The sequence below is a fragment of the Sparus aurata genome, chromosome 8 (genome assembly GCF_900880675.1).
Source record: "Sparus aurata chromosome 8, fSpaAur1.1, whole genome shotgun sequence".
NCBI lineage: Eukaryota > Metazoa > Chordata > Actinopteri > Spariformes > Sparidae > Sparus > Sparus aurata.
Window position 1 is genome coordinate 33,288,600 of NC_044194.1, and position 23,187 is coordinate 33,311,786.

General features: G+C 39.9%; 1 protein-coding gene across 1 annotated transcript; it reads left to right on the plus strand.

Annotated features, from left to right (window-relative positions):
• has3 (hyaluronan synthase 3) lies at positions 1–22,802 on the plus strand. Its single transcript, XM_030426913.1, has 5 exons — positions 1–1,126; positions 9,412–9,505; positions 9,613–10,163; positions 17,843–17,944; positions 19,439–22,802. Exons 2-5 carry the CDS (start codon positions 9,412–9,414, stop codon positions 20,366–20,368), a joined length of 1,677 nt encoding a protein of 558 aa, XP_030282773.1. The 5' UTR covers positions 1–1,126; the 3' UTR covers positions 20,369–22,802.
• The last annotated feature ends 385 nt before the right edge of the window (positions 22,803–23,187 follow it).

The window sequence follows — 23,187 nt, forward strand, 5'->3', positions numbered from 1 at the left end:
GTCAGGGAGCCAGAAAGCAGAATGTGTAAACGTGTAGAAAGAGTAGAGTGTGAATAGCCTCTAAATGTAGGTTAGTGGAGCCACTTGAGCTGTATTTCATGTAAAAGTCTGCTTAAGGAAAAGTACATTCTATTACCTGACTTTAATGAAATGTGTGGCTTTGACGGCTGTGTATTGAGGCGTACTGCAGTTTATTTCAGGCTGCAGGGAACCTGCAGCATGTCAGCAGCTCAGCTTTAGAGCAGGCAAGGAGGGGGAGAAAGGACTGAATAAGCCCATAAAGGATGCTTTCAGTCAGTCGGAGAGGTGGAGAAGAGAGGGGGTTCCAGTCAAACAGTCCCCAGGCTTTTTGGAGGCTGCTGGCTGCATTGCAGAGGGGTAGGGAGCTAGCTAGGGGTGTCCATGGAGGGGAGGGGTGTTGAGCAGACAGAGAGAGGAGCTGTTGAGGAGAAGCTTAGCAGTGTCGTTCTGCAAGGCAGCCGGGCAGGACAGTATGACAGAGCAGTAGAGGGGGAGAACGGAGGCTTTGGTGCAGAGACAAGGTGATACTGCAGCACAGGACAGAGGAAGGGGGATGATGAAACCTTGGGATGCTTCATCCCAGGACGAAAAGAAGCCTCGAGGACAACACCAAAATCCAACTTTAGCCCTCAATCTTCACCTTGGCTATCACTTTCACCCTATGCTCATGATGGAAATCTGGAGTCAGATGGAGAGCACCAGAGGCAGAGACCAGGCTAGCTCCTGCGCCCAACCAGCAATCTGCAGACGTAAGACTGCACCAGCATCAGCTGCTGGCTGAGCACCTCTGATCACATCTCAGCTGGGGGGCTTCATGCCCTGGGACAGTCCTGGGAAATAACGGGAGGAGGTGGAGGAGGAGGAGCAGACAGCGGGGAGGCTGGCTCAGTGAGGGTGTTGGTTTAAACTGACTGCTGTATTTTTGGATGTGGGATCTCCTGAATTGAGAGAGCAAGCTGGAATAAAGATGTAGTGTGAGCTGGTGGAAGGAGGGGGACAGAACAAGGAGAGTGCTGTGCTAAGGAGAGGAGAGGGCTGGACGTCCCGGCTCGACCGACGGAGATCTGGGGGGAGACGTAGACGGAGGGTCCACTGGATAAGGAAGGTAAGGGTTTTAATATGTTAAACACAATGAAACTGTGTTCTGATGGTGTTTAGTTTCTATTTGAGTGCTTCAGGTTTGTCAGGTACATGTAAAAATAAAATGTATTATATAAAAGATATTCGCAAGTGAGAACAAACATGTTCAGCAGGGACAGAAGCTGAATTGAAAGTTTGTTAAGTGGAAAAAGCAACATTAAAGCACAGTAAGAACATGCAGGACAAAGAGATGAGTGTGTTCAGGCTTGTGTGGTGAATGTGCTGCAATATGTGGTAGAGAAAAACATGTTTTGCCTGTGTGTGTGTGTGTGTGTGTGTGTGAGTGTGTGTGTTTTTGTGTGAAGTAATACCTTGAACAGGACTGAAGAATTTTACAACTGCTGCCAGTTTCTGCTTTAACTTCTGTATAACTGTGTGTGAATCGGTGTGTGCCTCTGTGTGTACATTAGGACTGTGTTTGTGTGATTGTGGCTTGTACTAGACATGCTGCTTTCCCTCTCTGTGGACGCAGTTACAGTTAGGAAACAGTTGATACAGTAGAAAAGCCTGTGAGCGTCCGTTGGAAGGCTTCTGGCATCTCCAAAGAAAACGTTAGCCTGTTTGATTTTCCATGGCATCACTGCCATGCTGGACCTACCCGCTGTGGTGGCCTTTTATACAAAGTCTGCTTGACAGGCTACTTGTATACAGTGAGACCTCAGATAAAGTAGATTTGCTATCCACAACCCATTGTGATCCAGTCAAAAATGTATATAGAAGTAAGTAAGTAAATAACACTAAGTGATGAAAATAAGATCCCAGAAATAAGATTAAGGCAAGAATATGTTACTTAGAAGAAATAAATATTTTCTGCTTACGATGAAAAGTTTCATTCATAAGCAATGAATAGCACCCTCACTCATTTAAATACAGTCAGAGGTTTTGCTGCTATAGCCTTACATTGTCTGGTATGACTAGTTGCTTATGGTGGCTAAAGTTTGTAAACTTTAGATAGCTGTGTGACTTTATTCAGTCAGGTCTAACTTTATTACACTGTGCTACCTGTGCTACTATAACACTATGTTTTTAGTGCATTTAAAAATGAGTACACACCATACCCACCATGTTTATTGTTACTTACTTGCACTCATTCTCAGTCAGGTGACCTGATGATGTTGTCTTTGAAGATTAAGTCCCATACCCAGTCGCTCGAATAAAAGTTGGCAATTTACATTTCTGCAAACCACAGACATATTAAAACTTTAAATTTCTTTCAGTTCAATTTTAAATTTTCTGTTGTGACAACACTGTGCTAAGGTGTGGTTAGGTTTAGACACAAAAACCACTTGGTAAAGGCAAGGAAAAGATCATGTTTTGGCTTTAAAAATCTTCATCACCACAAACACAGCTGGAAATTGCGTAGCGGTCTTCTTATAAATAATTTTCGACTCAAGCCAATCAACATCACATCAGTACCAAACAGAGAAAAAGAAGTGGACACAGCAGTTTAAGAGACAAGTATTTCTTCATGAGTTGGTGGAGACCAAAACAGAGTTGAGAGGGCAGTGAATATTTTTATATTAATATAATATACTATACATAATATACTCATCTCTCTATAAAAGCGAGGAATCTCTGTCTGTCTGTCTGTCTGTCTGTCTGTCTGTGTGTGTGTGTGTGTGTGTGTGTGTGTGTGTGTGTGTGTGTGTGTGCCTCAATATCTCTGCAGATCAGGATCAGACTGACCTGAGATTTTCAACATGGCTGCTGCGTGGTTCAAGGGTGTGCAACGTCGGATTTGTTTGGACTACAATGATATTGTTAATAAATAAGTTCATAACCTATTAACCACTTCCGCTAGCATTGTCAACCATAGCCACCATAGCCACGTGTGCACCAGAGCCAATCACTGTACACCATAGCCACGTGCGCACCAGAGTCAATCACTGCAGAGCTCATCCCCACGACACACTATAAGAAACAAGCGGATCTATACCTGTAGCAGCGCGAGCTGGACCGGGATTTTGCCGGCGGTTCGGTCCCGTTCTGTGCATCTAAACTGACTGTTGTGGATTAATGAGACTGAACGAGTCCGGATCGAGTCTGTTCCATTCTGAGGAAATCCGGATATCCATGGACAACAAGCTGGAATCGGAATCTGTGCGTCCAAAACCAGATTTACGATAAATAATGTCCGCCACGCTTTTTCGCAAACATTGCCGTCACGTTTGCTTTGTGTCTGGTGCAGGAAGAAACGGTGAAAAATGGGCTTTTATCACGAAAGTGTCCGAAAGCAGGAAGTGTTTGCAAGTAAAAATAACACATTCCTATTGGTTGAAAAAGGCACCACACCAACCAATCACAAAATTATATGGCAAAACACAGGATTTGGTTGCTGAGGAACAGGTGGAAGTTGTGAGAGGGACAGCGGCGAAAGATTGACAGCAGCAGTTACGATTGCATGTTTTGAGAGTTGAGAGTTTAGTGAAATTTAGCGTGTTTGGAGTGTATCGTTATTGTGGTATGTAGTGTTTGGTGTAGTGTGTTTAGTGTGTAGTAGGGTCATTTTTTGTTAAATGAGTCAAAACAAACAAGGAGACTGCTGAATGTGAAGCATATATAACTCTGTAAATTTCAAAAACTCATGCACAAATTTTGCAAACAACAATTTATATTTGCATGACAAGTAATAGAAAGTAGTTTGTTAAACATATTTGTGGTTTTCGCAGTAAAAAACTTTTTCCTACTCTGATTTTATGTTTCTTTTTTTTGTGATTTTGGGTCCATTGTGTTAATACAGTATGTCAAAATGAAACAATAACGGTACAGTTACACATGTGAGGTTGTGCTGAAAATAATGACACCAAACAAGGCAAGGTGAATCGTTTTTAAGGTGAAAAATAATGGTAAAATCAAAAAAAGTCAAAAACTATATCAATTATATCCCTGACGTCCCACCTTCAAACACAGCCTCATTTGGCCATCCATGAAAACGCTACTTTACCTTCCATTTTTCTATAGGAATACATACTTCCTACTGGGCAATGCACTAGTCAGTATAAATGTGTTCTTCTATCTGTCCTTGTCATTGTATTCTTCTGTTTGAACAGCAGAGGGTGCTGCTAGCATCAGTTCTCATAAGACCCGCTCTACTCACCTCAGATTGGTTAGCAAACCAATGCAATCTTGGTTGCATTATTCGTGCTTCACTCAAACTGTCTCACAGTAGCTCTGTTAAGGTCTGTTTTCTGTGGAGTTTGAACTGCAGTAACACTGCAACCTCTTCATGCTGGCCTCTGTGGCCTCTCTCCCGGTCTTTGGGTGCTCCTGTCTGGGTCACTCATCCTCTGGAGCTGCTCTTCGCAACAAAAGTGTCTCTGGGCTCGTTAGGTAGAGCAAACAGGCCAGCTGTCCACATGGCAGGCTGAAACCAGGCTGCCCTGCTACTGCCTCGCCACCCAACCTGTCTGCTTCACCTAATGAGCCCAAGGACACTGCATCAGCTCCAATTCTGGCTGTTTGTTTTTAGCAACTGACCCAGAGAAAAACGAGCACTGAACAGACAGTTAGGAAATAATAACATGTCGGTTACACTAACAGAGGTCTGGTCATCTGCTGGACAAAATAAGGTAGGGAGATCAGAGAAACCTGCGACCAAGTACATGTTTGTGGCTTGCCTTTTGTGCCACACACCCCTGGGTGCCCTAGAAGTCCCGCTGTACAACCAGAGGGATGAAAGGGTTGCTACTGGCTACTAGCTGCACACTGGCTGCTGTGCTATTTTACAATTTTACATAGATCATTGCTAGTGAATAAAAAACAAATTGTATGTGAGTAATAAGTGCTGTACACATCAGATTTATTACTAAAGGGCATTCAAGTCGTCTTTTTCTATCTTACTGGTTTCGTCACATCCCTAGTAAACAGGCAAGGGCGACTGACGACGCAGAACAGGGGTGTGTTGTTCTGATGGTGTTCACAGTCTGACAGTTAAACAGATCCTTCACTCATTTAATAAAAGAGAAATGACCCACACTTCAACCCACAAACCAACAATACAGGACCAAAAAAGCCAGAACTTTATCAACTGGTCCTAACCATGGCTTTATTCATTAAACCCAATATATAGGGTTATATAGGGTTTTGTGCAAAGGTTTACAAAGTAGTGTATATTTTCAATAAAAATAGGTTCAATGCATTACAACAAAAAGCAGTAAGTTAATTCAATTGTAATTAAAGGCATTGCTTGTGGTGACAAGCCCACAGAGACTTACCATTAACTCTGCAGTTCCCCTTAACTATGTGGGGCTTCTGTTATATTTCATTTAAAGTCTGCAGTTGCTTTCGTTCACTCTCTCTACTCTCATCAACCTCATACTGTCCCTAAGATTATTTGAACTTTTACCTCCACTTTGCCATTGAACCCTTTATGGAACACGTGGTTTATTATAAGGTAGTTGTCAACTTCCCAGCTGTAGATCCTGAACCATAGTAAGAGGCAGGCATGTGCACACATAGGGTCCACCTGCCTTGTATCATAAAGTGCCCTTTTTGTGTGTTTATTTAATGAATCAATAAAGTCCTGTTGGGATGTAAAAAAAAACCCAGCAGTATAAAAACGCCACAGTTATCTACCGTACACATTTTCATTGTAATATGGTGTTGTGCATGTGTTGAACCTATAAATTTGCTTCTCTGTCCGCTGCGGCTCCGCTCTGTCTCTCACAGAGGAGAGAGAGGGAGAGAGAGAGAGAGAGAGATGACATGACATGACATGACATGACATGACATGAGATGAGATGAGATGAGATGACATGAGATGACATGACATGACATGACATGACATGACATGACATGACGAGACGAGACGACATGAGATGAGATGAGATGAGATGAGATGAGATGACATGAGATGAGATGAGATGAGATGACATGAGATGAGATGAGATGAGATGAGATGAGATGAGATGAGATGACATGAGATGAGATGAGATGAGATGACATGAGATGAGATGAGATGAGATGAGATGAGATGACATGAGATGAGATGAGATGAGATGAGATGAGATGACATGAGATGAGATGTCACATAGATGAGACGTGGCAATGGAGCTACTTCAACCTTTATGAGTTATAAATACAATAACACAACTTTCTTGTAGGGCTAACAAGACACCTTCCACTTATTCAACGTGCTTATATATGATTCATATTTCAGAGGGGGCCCATTTGTGCTCAGTTAAGCTTTTTCTTTTTACCTTAGATCTGTCACAATTTTGATGTGTCATTTCATGGGGTTCAGTTTCTTTGGATTTCTGTTCACGTAGAAACTTAAACCCTCATACTCTCTTCCACTGTGACAAAGAGACATGTCCTTTCTACATCATTGCGCTGTCTAGGGGGAGAGTATTCAGAAAGCTAATGATGATCATAATAATCTTGAATTCTTCTCACCTTCAATGGACAGCGAAAGATGGTCAGTACATTTCATACAACTAATGGAGGATTATTTTCATGTAAATTTCATTGTGGTCAATGCTTATCACTAATAATTTTTGAGCACCATCTGTTCCATAAGAAGCCAAGTTGCCATTGAGTTGCAGTCAGGATAGCCAGTAACCAGTAACCCCCCAACAACCTTTACTAATCCCCGCCTGCCAACAACCCCCGCTGGTGACTGGGGCCCTCCAATCAAGCAGTCCATATTATTCTACCTTGTTATCCAGCCTGTGGCCCCAGGGTGTTCAGACCCCACTACTTGGCCTGCATGTATAATCCAACATGAATCAGATATTGAGTTTAAGCTGTGGCCCTTAGTGGCAAAAAAAATGTCCCAGAAGGATCTACACACACTACTCTATAAGGCCTCATGGCAGTATTGAAAAAAAAAAAAAGAAATAGTCCCTGACAGTGGGTTGTGTTGATTATCCGGGTAAAATGGACATTTTCTTTTGAGGAGAGCTTTTAAATGTTTTAAATACACTTCTTTCATGTTCTGAGCAACACAAATTAAATTCTATTCACCTCTAATGTACTGAAACCGAAGCAGAGATCTCAAAGTCAGATATCTTAAAACCTGGGCATATAAAATGAATCAATTCATTTAATTACAATTCTGTGGCCAGCCTATCCCTTGAGTACACAAATTTCATTGTAACAAGGTTGTAATCATACTGAATAAAATATTTTAAATATCTTTGAAATGCCACCAAAAATACATCAATGATTACCTAAAAAATGTATTAGAAAATCACCCCAATATGATTTAAGTATGATATTCTGCTATTTTCAATAAGTGGTTGATAAATAGTTGGTAATTTCTTTCAAGTGTTTCCTGGAAACTTCCAACTGGTTTCTGTCTAACTTCCTCTCAGAGGACCAATAAATCGAAGTGAGTTGTTGCAGCAGAATATTATTATTAAATCATATAAGGACATTTTCAATCAATTTCGGTTTCTGAAATATGATGCACTGTATCTTATCCATGTTTTGTTTTTCATCATAATTCGACTGGAGCTCTTATCCAGAATATCCAGAATTCATAATTATCCAGAGTAAGTGCAACAACAGAATGGACTGCAAGCATTGTAAGCAAGATAATCAGAGAGTTAGTGCTGGGATAAGAAATACAAAATAGAAAAGGAGAGATTAGAGATTTTGGAGGAATTAGACCGTCTGTAAAAAGTATTAAAGATCCTCTTAGAGTGTTTTGTATGTGTTCCAAAACCTCTATTTACAAATTTCCCCTTTCTGTCAGCAGTATCCTAAAGCCTGCTTCCGTTTAGAGTGTAGATCTGTGTAGAAAGAGGGATTCAGTGCTGGGATGTAAATCTGTACATCCACTTAGAGAGGGAGAAAAATCTGTCTGTACCAGTTTTTCCCACAGAGCCAAATATGTAATTTAATGTAATAATATAAACATCACTCTGTGTCTGCTGTGTGGGCCTAGCCAGGTGGGTTGAGTGGGGGCAGGAGGTAATTTCATGAATGAAAGGACAGAATTGTTCCTCCATTCTGACTGGTCCTGAGCACTGGCCAAAGCCGCTGGCCTTTAATTAGAGTTATTAACCTAGAGAGAGGGAAGGGAGTGCCAGAGGGGCTGATAGAGGGGGAACAGCAAGGTAGACAAGGATGAGAGAGAGCAGAACAGACAGCAGGTGGTGTTTAGTTGTAGGTTTTCTCATTTAAGGTTACTGAATACTCTTCAAATCTGAGCCAGGTATCATTCTGTGCAGTGCAGTAAGGTACATGTTAGGGGTGGAATGGTTCACAAAATCCACGGGTCGGTTCATATCACGGTTTTCTGGTCATGGTTTTCAGTTTGGTTCGGTATCCGTTGATCGTTAGGAAAAACAATTATGTCTTGTATAGTCAGGTTAAAAAATATAAAAGTAAAAATGGCTCTTAAACCTCGGATCCTTTAATTAGTTTACTATTGTACTCCTAGTTTACTATTGTTTACTATTTTACTATTAACTTTACAATTTTTTACAATGCTTCACTTAATGTTGTTGGTATATACCAACAACATTAAGTGAAGCATAGGCTATATCAGAACTAGACTTAGGTCCCTGTTTATCAGATCTTAATGGAAAACTCAAGTTTTTTCCCACTTAAAATTGAAGTGCAGATATACATATTTACACATATATATACATATATACACATATATATACATATATACATATATATATACATATATATACACATATATATACATATATACATATATATATACATACATACATACATATACACACATACATACATACATATATGTGTATATATATATGTATATATATGTATGTATATATATGTAATATATATATATATATATATATATATATATACATATATATATATATGTATACATATATATATATATATATATATATATATATACACATATATATATATATATATATATATATATATATATATAGATATATATATATATATATATATATATATATATATATATATATACACATACATATTATGTATGTATATATATGTATATCAGTGGCGGCTGGTGATACACACACACACACACATATATATATATGTAAATATGGTTCAATATGGTTCAAATAGTGCTCTTAGTAGAAGCTAAACAATTCTTAGTACTATTTTTTTGTATTCAATGTTTGGTCTATTAATCAAAATGAGCTGATCATATGTTTGGTCGTGTTGTCATGTGTATTTTCAGACACATTTAAGTTCTTGAAAAAATAAATCCTTTGTGGAAGACCCAGGTTCAAATGAAGCTAGCTCCATCACTCCCACTCCTGTGTTTCTCTCGGCCTCCAGATGCCCTCTCGCTGCAGGAATGCGCTGAACATCGTGGTCACCACCCTGTTTGCTGTGGTGGTCCTCTTCACCATCCTGCTGGCCTATGTCACAGGTTCATTTTGTGAATTTCAACAATATACACATCAAATGAACAGTGTATGATGAGAATGATAGGCAATGACAGTGCCTTTGTTTCTACTGTGCTTCACTTTTATAAAGGCTACCAGTTCATCCACACCGAGCAGCACCACCTCTCTTTTGGTCTCTATGGCGCCTTCCTCTCCCTCCACCTCTTCCTCCAGAGCCTCTTTGCTTTCCTGGAGCATCGACGGATGAGAAGCCCCGCCCATCCTCAGCACCTCCGTCGTTCAGTGGCCCTCTGTATCGCAGCCTACCAGGAGGACCCAGACTACCTGAGGAAGTGCCTGCGCAGCATCCGCCGAATCTCCTTCCCTGGCCTGAGGGTGGTACTGGTGGTGGATGGGAATCGACCAGAGGATCGCTACATGATGGAAGTTTTTCAGGAGGTGATGGGCGGCGCTGACCAGGCGGGCAGTATGGTTTGGAAGGGAAACTATCACAGCGATGGGTGTGGAGGAGGGGGTGTCGGAGGTGGAGGGAGGAGCATGGTACACATGGAGGAGGCAACACGAGTCGCTCGGCTGGTCAGGAGCTGCCGCTACTCCTGTATCATGCAGGAGTGGGGAGGGAAAAGAGAGGTGATGTACACCGCCTTTAAAGCACTGGGGGACAGTGTGGATTATGTGCAGGTAAGATCCACAGACACACAAATAAGGCTAAGGATATACTTCTGCATCAAAGACAAGACAATGTTTCCTGTGGCTCAGTAGGAGCTCAGTCAAGTCTGAGATTTAAACCCAGATGATGTCACCAGGTTTATTTTTTCTTGTGCTTGAGATTTAATGAGACTTATTTTTAATAGGTGGAGTCTGAAACGGTGGCGTTGTTAGCCCTAGGCTTCTGGGGCTGGAGCCCTGGATGTTTTAAACCTAGCCCCAGACGTTTTTTTCCGGCACAAATTACAGTTTTTAATACAGAAATAGACACATCAAATCACCCACTTCAGACAGTCACAACCCTATGACTCTGGTCACAACTCTCACCCGCCCCCTTCGCCCACACGAGCCCAGACCTAACTGCACAGATCCCTGCGCATGAGAAGTTGCCTCAACAACGTAAAAGTAACTCCTTCACAGAGCATGACAGTCATGTGCAGACATCGCAGACATGGATATCCGTAGCTTTTTCAGGCCAAAGGCAATACTGGCAAAGAATCAAGAACCAACTTAAGGTAACGTTACCTTAGGTAACAATAACTTTAGAAAGCACCTCAACTGCAGGCTATTCATCTGCACAGTGGTATTTTCTCTTAACGTGGAAACAGAGTAACAGGTAGGCTAGCCAGTGGCGGTTCTGGACCAGTTTTAATAGGGGGTGCCAGGTTGGGGCTGGCTTTTTTGTTAGGGGGCACATACAACCCGTAAAAAAGGATAAATCCCTCATTTAGACAAAGCAGTGTTTACAATTTCAACAATTTTGATTGGGTAGTAAACTGCTGAGACACTTTATTTCTGCCTTTCCCTTCAGAACAAAATCATAGCAAGAAATCTGTCATTGTATTATTAATGCAGACTCCCTGTCAGGGGGGCCACAGGGGGGTCCAGACTCAGAGTTACGGGGGCACTGGCCCCTGTTGGCCCCCCCCTAGAACCGCCCCTGAGGCTAGCAGTAAAATATTGTGTTTTGTTATGAGAGTCGCAACAACAGCTTAACCTTAGTTTAATTGCAACCACATGACATAACCTTAACGTTACTTGGCTAGGCAACTGTTGAGCACAGCTGCCTGCACGACTCAGGAGCTGCCAAATAGGCTAAGCTGCTAACCAGCCGGTTTGTTCACTCACATCACGCGAGTCTGTACATGCCCTTCCACACGTGTTGTTCAAGGGGATCGCGGCAAGATGGCGGTCTGGTCAGACCCGTTCTTCTGAGCTCCTCACTACGTCAGAGTACCAAACTTTTAAATGGACTTTTGAGACTCACCTATCCATCGCTTGATAAGTGGGAAACGTTTCTTGTGTTATATACTTTATCGGTAGGCTCGCTCAAACTATCTACTTAATTAAAAAACGTAACGTTACCTCTCTCACGGAGCGTACGCCGCTAGCTTAACTTAACTAGCAACACATGCTAAGATGGCTAACAAACAAGATGCAAGAAACTAGAAAAAAGGAACATCAATAATGGACAGTATTCCAGACCATGCTTACGCAGGGTTGTGCACTCCATTACCAGCCTCTCCTCTCCATAGCCCCAACCCCAAAGAACTCTGCTCAGAAATGGAAGAAGAGCCAGTCTCTAACTCGGATATACTAAAAGCCATTAATAGTCTGAATGACCGCTTCTCCAACTTCGAAAAAATGGTGTTAAAGAACACTGCGGAGATAGCGACGGTGAAAGAAAACATGAAAAGCCTGGAAATACAGAGCAAAGAAACAGGTGACTCTGTGTTGTCACTCAAAGACCAATTCTCCACCATGCAGGAGAAGCAAGATGAAGCGGAAAGGCACAAATGGAGGCGGAATCTCCGTCTTCTAAATCTCCCTGAAAAACCAAACGAGGATGTAAGAACATAAGTGCTGGAGATCATCAACCAGATAATCCCAGAGGAAAGAAGCAAGCTTGGATTTATAGTAGACACAGTGCACAGAATCGGACGACCACAAATAATCAAAGCACACGCCCCATCATCATATAGTTCAATATGCGCACCTTCAGATACAAGGTTTGGAGAGCATCCTTCACGGCAGATGTTATGAAAGAAAAAAAGCTTTGGATGGCGGAAGATCTCACCGATCAGGAAAAGCAAAGCAGAAACAAACTTTGGCCTCTCATCAAGCAAGCACGCACCGAAGGAAAAAAGACTAAATGGCAGGGTCCTGTTGCCATTATTGATGGTGTTAGATTCACTGCGTAAGTCATGGCATTGTTGATTTAGATGTTCCACTGACCACTAAATTAAGATGTAGCCCATGTTTTAAGTGTTCCATTTTTTAAATGTTTATGCAGGGCTTCATACTCAATTCTGTAGTATATATATATATGATACGATTTTTTTCAAGGTACTCAACACTCAGCATTTAATACTCGTTCAGTACTTCTACATAAAGTATAATTCTCTGACAGTCCCAGCTCAGAGCTTTGTTATTTCATAGTTTCATTCACAGACATCCAATTAATTTTTTTGTTTTCTTTCTTTCTTCTCATGACAGACTTTTTTTTAATTCTTTGAAAATAATATCTCTTAATGTTAATGGCATTCGTGATTTGACCAAAAGGAATTCAATCGTCATTTTTTGTAAACGTAAAAATGCTGATTTGATATTCTTACAAGAGACTCATTCAGTTGACAGTGATGTTAAGTTTTGGAAATCTCAATGGGGTGATCAGGGCTACTTTTGTCACTTCTCCCAACAGTCTGCAGGTGTCGCCATCCTTCTTGACAAAAAAGAATTTACTTGGAGCAATGCTAACAGATCTTTGCAATCAAGAATTGATTTATGGTTTATATCTCCCTCTAGTACTCATTTTGTTTCAGAAACCTCTCATGAATATGCCCCCTTATCAGATCATAATTTAATTACTATTCATATGATTGGAACTAAGCAAAAAGGACAATCTACTTGGTTACTGGAAATTAAATATTAATCTGCTCAAAGATGATATATTTTGCAATTTAGTAAACATAACCGCAAAACAGATTTTTGGTAACAGTGATTCTAGTCACACTCACAAGTGGGAATATTTTAAATTCAAAATTAGGGAATTAGCAATATGTTGTGCCAAAGATATCAAGAAAAATAATTTGGCTAAAGAAATCAGTATCATGAATGAACTTCATTCCTTACTACACAAAACTTCCCTATCAGAGGAAGAACAAATTAAAATGAAAAGATTAAGAGAAGACATAGACAACTTATATTTTGATATTGCTAAGGGCGCATTTATAGTATCGAGAGCAAAATGGAGCAAGGAGAGAAAAATTCAAGTTATTTTTTGCTTTAGAGAAACGAAACCGTAAAAGAAATAATATAGTATCTCTCAAGATTAATGATAACATAACTAACATCCCTTCAGATATCTCAAAATATGTCTGCTCCTTTTATAGTAATATTGACAAGTCTAACTTTCAAATCAATGATTGTGAGAAATGTTTTAGTTTAATTCAGTCATTCACTCCCTCTATCTCTGCACAGTTTCAAAAAGATTGGGAGGAACCCATTACAAAACTTGAACTTTTAGAGGCTATTAAATCTATGAGTAAAGGGAAGTCGCCTGGCATAGATGGGATTCTTGTTGAATTTTATTTTCACTTCTGGAACATAATTGAAAACCGTTTAATAGAATTATTTCGACTATGTCTGGATAAGAAAGAAATATCAACAACTATGAAACAGGAGACCCATCATGCTTTTAAACTGTGATTACAAGATTTTCTCTTTATTTTTGTCAAATGCTTAAAAAGAGGTCTTTATGAGATTATAGGTGAAACTCCAACTGGGTTTATGACCAACCGTCACATACGCTGTAATATAAGACTTGTTCTTGACCTTTTGGATTACTCTAACTATATTGAAACTGAAGCCCTTGTAGTTTTTCTCGATTTCTAAAGGCATTCGATACTGTAGAACACAACCTCTTATACAAAGCGCTCCAACTTTCTGGTTTTGGTCCAAATTTTTGTTTCAACAGTTGAAATGTTTTATAAGAATATTGATAGCGGTGTTTTGTTATAACCATATACTATACAAAGATTCCCTGTCATGAGATCTGTTCGTCAAGGTTGTCCCATCTCACCTTTTTTATTTTTGATTGTTGTTGAATTACTGTCATTGCACATTCTCCATGATCCTGTTCTTAAAGGTTTATCTATTTTTGGTAAAGAGATAAAAAAGAACTCAATTGGTGGATGACACGGCTTTATTTTTAAGGGATAAACAACAGATTGAACATGCTCTATCTCTAGTAGATTTGTTTTCAGCTGCATCGGGCCTAAAACTAAACAAATCAAAGTGTGAAATTCTGTGTTTATTTCAAACTGAGGACAAAAGCTTGCATAACATACCTGTTAAACTGTGTTAAATACCTTGGAATTCATGTTTGTAAGGACCCAATGGAACAACAGCTTCTCAACTTTTCCTCAAAACTACACAAAACCAAATCCATCTTAAACATGTGGCTACAAAGACACCGTTCCATCATTCCATCATTTGATGAGAAAATGATTATTTTTGGCTCCTTCTCTCACAATAGTAAATTTAACATAATTAATCTATTCATATTACTAGGTAAATTCCATATACATAAAGTCAAAATGTCCAAGGCAACCCCTTCATTCCCATTATTTTTAATTGAATTAAAAATATATTTTGAGTCTCTATTATATGTTGAATCCAACAAAAAATGAATCAGCAATTGAATTTTATTCAAATTACATTCAGTGAAGTTGTCTGCCATTTTAACTTGCCCTATGTATCCTTTGTCATGTCTTGGAATGTCTGTGGCTTTGTTTTTGTTTTTTGGGGGGGGGGTTTTGTCCCTTTTTCACTTGTTCATACTATTTGATGATAAATGAAGTTAAAAACAAAACAAAACAAAAAAAACACGTGTTGTTCCAAACAAGCTTGGTTGAAGGAAAGTATTCCTCAAAATGGCAAAATAATGTTGTGTGGGTGATGTGATCAGTGTATGTACAAGGTTCCAAAACCAAACATACTTCGTCTTTGTGTGTGTGTGTGTGTGTGTAGAGGAATCACTTCCTCCAACTCTCAAAAGAAAACATCATTTTTGGCTCCAACATTTTCGGTTTCAGGATGTATGGAGTTGTATTTATAGGCTACAATTCAATTTCTACCTCATTGCCTGCTACTAGAAGCCCTGCAAATCAGTAAATCATGTAATGCAGACCACATTTAATAGTAATTTATTTCAGATCCATAGATCCTTAAAAAATTAAAGAAAGCAGCATACATCATAAAATGTTGACCCTCATGAAGCCATAGCTACTATGTTTCATTTTAATTTTTAGAAAAAAACATTGTGCAGATGTGAGTGCAGTTTTGTTGTGATTAATAATGTGTAGGCCCAAGTCACATAAATCCATCTTGGTGCAGCTAGTCGAGCTAATTGTTTATTTTGTGACATATTGTTGCAGATGCGCCAGAGAGGAGCCAGGGAGGAAAGCAGAGAGAGAGAATAGAGGAGAGAGAGGGAACACTAGGCCCCAAGACGAGTCAGGGAGGGGAGCAAAGAGCGAGAGGAGAGTGGAGAGAGCTTATGAGGAGCCAGGGGGGTAAGCAGAGAGAGAGAGAGAGACCACTTGAGCGAAAGAGGAGCAAGGGAGGAGAGCAGAGAGAGAGGGAGACAACTACAGCGAGAGAGGATCCAGGGAGGAGAGCAGAGAGAGAGAGAGAGGAACCAGTCAAGGATTTAGGGAGCAAAGAACCTGGCCCAATGCAGATTATTCTCGACTTTCCTTTCACCGAATTTGGAACTCAGAGAAGACGGGACACAAATAAGCACACTGACACTCACCAAAAATTTTCCGTGCGCACAACTGTCCCTGTTCTTTTCCCCTTAGCCCCTGATGTTCTTGAACCCTAAAATCGCCCCTGGTCTGAAAGACATGGGTGGGTCCCAGGTACAGAGGACCTAATGAAAAGATGATATTGCTTGCACTATGGGGAATTCAAAAAAGTCCCCACGTGTCAACATATCTAGGAATTTTTCCAATTTATCTCAAAGGATCTGTCTCACTTGAGTCCTTTTACTTGATCAAACTGCAATACAAAAATGCTGGAGTATCCTTTTAATTTCACATGTCTCTCTCTGAGCCATGCTCACTGCTCTAAGTAAGGCTGCTTTAAGTTCAATGCAAACATAAGCATGCTAAAAAGCATTGACAATGTTGCCATGCGGATGTATGGTAAACTGTAATATTCAGTATGCGCAGCATTTTAGTTTATCGTGTTAGCATACTAATGACTGTTATTAAACACGAAACCCAAAGCACAGCTGCTGACAGAAGTCAGTCATTTTTTTGGCAAATATTTCGTGATAGGGCCCTGAAACATCAGGCTACTGGTAAGCGATCAAGCTGTTGGTGAGTGCCTGTAGCTCTAGCTTATGACAAGACACTGTACCATCACAATTTCTATGATGTATATATATATATATATATATATATATATATATATATATATATATATATATATATATATATATACACATATATCGAGTCGAGTCTCAAGTCTTTTATTTTTTTTCATGTCAAGTCACAAGTCATCGAAACAGCGACTCGAGTCGACTCGAGTCCAAGTCACAGTGACTCGAGTCCCCATCTCTGGAATAAAGTCATTTGGAGTTTAAATCTGGTTTCTAAGCTGTAAGGTTAAAATTCTGACAAGAAACTCAGACATATTCCGATTGAAGTTGGAACCCAAATATACATTCAAATGTTTCTAATGTCTCCAATCCCTCATCTATTAAGGTGACCAACACTGAATGACAGAAGGAACCTTTTCTCAATATTCACTCCGCTGCAAGACCTGTGATCTATGTAGAAAGATCAACTTATGGACCAAATTGTGTTTTGATGAAGTTAGACAACTTTGGTCAATTTGTGTATACGTAGTATTGTCCTAATAACTGCTTATCATCTTGCCATGTCACTGTTGTGTAGCTTTTGTTTGGTTTAGTTAGTCTGATTTTGAAAACACTTTCATCTCTGAAAGCAGAAGAAATGGTTGTTTTCACAGCAGGCCCCACACTAATAATACAATTAAACAACCCTGTGAACATAGGGGTGGCTGAGGGTGTGTTCCAGTGGCCAAAAATAATCACATTTCACAAAGCCATCAGTGACTATCAATTTATATTAATCTGTAAACTCCAACCAGATATCATTTGAATCAGATGTTTTGCTGATTTGATAGCTGCCCCGATTTGATGTGCTGGTGCATACTGATGTCAACCATCAAATCAGGTGTATTGCCAATTTTTCAACTTCTCTGCCCCACCTTAAATCTATTGAACACACAACAGTTTCCAACATCAATTCAAAATATGTTTTATATAAACAATTGAGTTATTCATGCTCCAATCTGATGGACCTGTCTTTAATCAACTCACACTTCATAGCCAGCTGATGCATGACCTCTGTGCCCTTGCTGTGGTTCCAAGGTTATGCCTACATCTGACCCAGTTATGTGCAATTACAATGAACCAGCTGCAAACTTGTCTGCAGCCTCTCATTTCTCTCATAGATTTCAGCACCTGCAGCCTTAATTTGTCCAATGCCTATATATTTTTGGGTCATTTGTTCGATTACTGTATTACTGTACCTTGTTTACTTCTTCTATCCCTTTAGGTGTGTGACTCAGACACAGTTCTAGACCCAGCATGTACAATAGAAATGCTGAAGATTCTTGAGGAAGATCCAATGGTGGGAGCAGTTGGCGGAGATGTGCAGGTATATACCAAAGAAATGACAAGTATAATGATGACCCAAAACACAAATGTTTGGCTTGAAAGTCAACTCACTAATTTTGGAGGTGATTGAAAGCTATTGTAAATTGGGTTAGGCACTGTACTCTGTACTTTTAAGGATAACGACCAATTTACAAAGTACCACTTGTGTCGTCTGTGCCAAATTCCGGTACCCGAGAGCACATGTTTTAGAAAGAAAGACGAGAGTCAGACATCAGCTCTGTCACAATGAGTCAGTACAACATTCAACATTCAACATGCAATTTTTGTAATGCGAAACACAAAGCTGAGCAGGGCAACACATCTAACCTGATGAAAAACCTGATCCAACATCAAATCAATCGAAAAGCTTAGAGGGTATCGTGTTGGATAGGCTTAGGGGAGAGAGGAGAGTTGAACTTTCATGAAGAGATATCATGATCTTCATCAACATCTTTATGTTATTAACTGACTAGTCGGAGAATTGGTAGGAGATGTGTAAGGTGTACTTTTTTTACTGTCTTGATTGATGTTACCTTAACAGTTTTGCCAGTGTTAGTCAAAAGTCAGCTCCTGGCTGCATTTGAAATTCCATACCAACAGGCTGTTTGGTACGCTAACATAATAAGAGAGATAAGATTAAATTGTAAATTCCCAGTAACCAGTATCAGAATTGGTTCAAATTTGAACAGTCTCCAACCCCAAGTTCTTGCACTTCTGGTTTGAAATATTATAAAAACCTGCCAGTTCACACCAATGCTACTAGACCAGATTGTGTATCATCTTTATTGCAAAAATTCTATATACTCCTGTTTTAAGTGACAGCTTTCCAGGCTTTCTGTCAATTGATCAATCAATCAATCAATCAATCAATCAATCAATCAATCAAACAATCAAACAATCAATAAATCACCAATTCACAGCAAAAGTCATCTCATGGAGAAGATGAGCTGAGGTGCATTGCGTAGCGAGTTCAAATATTTTAAAAGCATAATTACGACAAGAGCACCACTTTTAAGATTGACCGGATTTGCGCTTTCGGGTCTAAATTATTTTCAATAGAGTGCTAGGGCCAATTTAACGACGGCATCAAAATCACTATTTACAGTAAGAAGGCTCGACACAACATGAAACTTGCTCTTAGAATCCCCGGGGTCTCTACACATGAACTCGAGCATTGACAACAATGTTTGATACTACGAGCAAAGTTTAATTTTGCATCGAGCCTTCTTATCGTTTTAAAAATAGTGATTTTGATGCTAAGATAGTATTTGCCCCTAGCACTCCATTAGAAATGATTTTGAAAATACGGTCAATCCTAAAAGTGGCGCTGTCGTCCGCTTTCGTCCTTATTAGGCTTTTAAACGAACGTTTGACTCAGGTACATTCGCAAAAAGACCCTAGGTTGCATTATGGTGAGAGTTTCACTTGAAGAATGTCCTTTTTTTTTATTTATGGATTTTTTGTACTAATTTCTCTTCATATTTCTGTCCTCCAGATCCTTAACAAGTATGATTCATGGATCTCCTTCCTCAGTAGCGTGCGCTACTGGATGGCCTTCAACATTGAGCGCGCATGCCAGTCCTACTTTGGATGTGTCCAGTGTATCAGCGGCCCTCTGGGGATGTACAGGAGCTCTTTGCTCCAGCGTTTCCTTGAGCCCTGGTACCACCAGACCTTTCTAGGCTCCAAGTGCAGCTTTGGTGATGACCGCCACCTCACCAATCGGGTGCTCAGCTTCGGCTACAAGACTAAATTTACAGCACGATCACAGTGCCAGACTGAAACGCCAACCCAGTATCTACGTTGGCTCAACCAGCAGACTCGATGGAGCAAGTCTTACTTCCGTGAGTGGCTCTACAATGCCCTGTGGTTCCACAAGCACAGCCTCTGGATGACCTATGAGTCAGTGGTCACTGGCTTCTTTCCCTTCTTCTTGGTTGCCACAGTCATCCATCTCTTCTATCGTGGAAGGTTGTGGAACATCTTGCTCTTCTTATTGACAGTCCAGCTGGTTGGGATGGTGAAGGCCACCTATGCCTGTTTCCTGCGTGGCAGCCTGGTCATGATCTTCATGTCACTCTACTCTTTGCTCTATATGTCCAGCTTGCTCCCTGCCAAAATGTTTGCCTTGCTCACCATCAATAAGGCTGGATGGGGCACCTCAGGTCGCAGGAAGATCGTGGTCAACTTCATTGGTGCTGTGCCTGTCACAGTGTGGGCTTTGGTGCTGCTCGGAGGTGTGGCATATACAATCTACTGTGAAACACAGGAGCCATTCAGTGAGACAGAGAAAGCCTTGTTGATAGCAGGGACGATACTCTACGCCTGCTACTGGCTCATTCTACTGGTGCTGTACCTGGCAATTGTAGCCAAGCGGTGTAACAAGAGGGAAGAGCAGTATCACCTGCCTTATGCAGAGGCATAAACCTGCCACCAGAGAGAGACTGGTGGGACATTTGTGCCAAATTTCACTGCAGTATGATTCTAGCAAGGTCTGTGTTGACTGCTTGAGTGATGAGCTGTACACCTGGAACACATTCAAATTGTCATCTCTGGTGCTAAAAATCTGTGAATCTGAAATCTGAGCAAAAGGAATAATCCAGTTGGGGGAGACTCTGAGATGATTGGATCCACGCAGCTCTGCTATTTATATCATGCTCAATGGTGCTTCATATTTAAAAAACAAACCAAATGGAACTGATCCAGTTTTTAAATTGTTCATAGACTACACTAGTAATAGTGACATGCTGAGAAGAACATTTGGTAGTTTATCAAAACAAGTTAGCTGTAAAATGGTAACAAAAGGGTACAGGAGGGTGATTTTTGCTTTAAATAGAAAGCAGAGGAACAACTGAAGACTACAAGACTTATGATTTGTAGTCTTCAGTTGTTCCTCTGGTTACCCAGTAAAATTGTAACAAAAGGGTACAGGAGGGTGATTTTTGCTTTAAAGAGAAAGCAGAGGAACACTAGACTTATGTCTTGTAGTCTTAAGTTTTTCCTCTGGTTACAATTACTGGTTGGTGAGGTTTTCATGTCCTTTATTATAATAAAGACGAAATGGGCTAAAATATGATGGAACTGAGCTTCTGTAATACATAATAAAATAATAAATTAAAAGAAATTCTCTCAAACTAGTAAAAGCACCTCTATTTTAGAAGAGGGAAGCTCGGTTCGATTTAGACATTGCAGTGTGTTCTTAAGGTGTTTAGACAGAACACAATGTATTTTTTGCTTGCAGTGGACCTGACTGAACTGCCACCATAGATGTGAATCTGAAAGCTGCATCCATGCAAGTTGAATATTTGCCAGCTTAAGTGTTAAATGGCCACTCATCCTGGCGCTTCATGAATCTAATTTATAAAAATGTAGAAATGAGAAAAATAAGACTGATTAGTTCTACTGTTTACTCTAGGATAAGTCAGAAGTGACGCACACACAGTCGCTTCACACACACATTTTGTCCATGAATTCTTGGAAAGCAAAAAAACATCTGTCTCTACTTGTAAACACTTGATGTTGATACCAAATCTAAACCGTCTGTGAGCCTTTAGCAGATTGAGGGTATTTGCCAGTATTTAAAAAAATCCCTTTTTGCAACTGCACTTACAGTAAGAGCAAAGAAATGCTACTGCTGATACTTTGGCTTTGCTAAAGTGTGGCCCCATTAGGGAGGTATAACTATGTAGCCAGAATGGACAGGAGGAACAATTACAGAAACCTAAAACTCTTTTGGTGCACATATGGGCATCCGAGTCGTTATCCTTCTAACATGTTCATATTATGACTAGAGACTGCTGCTGAAAGTTACCAATATTCAGGAAATGCAGAGAATATGAGAAGTTGTCTAGTCACACTTGCAATTGGGTTTAATGATGTGGATGTCTACGGGACAGAGACTGAGACAGCTCTGAGACCAGCCCTCATGCACTCTCAACAGCAATGAATAACACACTGTATGTTGTAGAGCAGCTGTAATTTATCACAACAGAAAATCTAACATCTCTGAACATAAAATACAGCTATATCTTAGGTGCTTTTGAGCAGTACCTTATTATTGTACCTTATGGTGCAATTCAGAGTTTACAGTCACCATTGGGTCATAGCTTCAATCAATGCATCACAGATTTCTATATGGTCACTTTCATATATTGTAAAGGCGCCAACTTGTGTTTTTGTAACTGTAGAGTTTTACTACTGGACACTATTCTCTGAACTTTTTGACATTTGTTCATTCATTGTGTCAATAACAACGTGAAGACTGATTACCAAAGAGATTTCTTCTGAAGTGAGAGACTCAAGAGCTTTGCTTTCACTCTGTTTTTTCATGTTTTTAAATTTCATATGAATTCAGATCAGATAAGTTCAGTTCTGGTGTGTTTCACTCAATGTGTCAAGTGTGAACACTGTCTGTAAGCCTACACTGAAAGCGGTCTGTTTGTTTTTTTACATTTCCTCTTTGTGCCATAAAGGTTAGGTTCACGTTTTTATTTTATTTTTATGTTGAGCAGACTGTATAGGTTTTAACTTTAAAGTTCAGAAAGAACTCATAGATTAAAAAGAAGTTGTGTTCATAGGATATGGCTGGCCTTTCTAAGGGATAACTAGAGATGCAAGGAGCCTTTTTTTTCTCGATCTTTTGCAGCTTCCATCTCTGGGCATCACAGGAAATTGGAATTTTCCTAATTCATTAAAAATTCTTCCTATTTTAGACACAATCCTCGCCATTCATACAAAATGGAGAATGTCCCCATTGTTTTAAATTACTGCTCATGCCTTCTTTGTTAATAATGTGAATATATTTTTGTTCACTGTATTGTGTGTTCAAGTAAAACAAGAAATACATTTTCAAGAATTAATTGGACCAGAGAATCAGTGCTTTCGCATTTAAGGCCTCAATTACTTCAATCAATCTCTGGTGCTGAGATTCTGCAGCTTCAGCTTTAAGGCCATGTGTTTGATGAACACATATTAGACAGCAGGGAGATTACAGTCCGCGGTAGTTTTGAAGGAAAAATAAGAAAAATGTTCGTTAAAAACACATTTATTGAATCTTTTTATCTCTGTTTACCAATTGATATGAAAATCTTTTGAGGATGTTTCAAAGTAATGAGGGCAATTCTGGTTTTTCTGTTTCACAAATCCAGTTCAGCGTAACTCTGAGTGAGTTACCTGGGCAACATACTCCAGGAAACTAACATGCTCACTGGCAGATTTGCTTCAACTAATCCTGAGTTTCCCCTG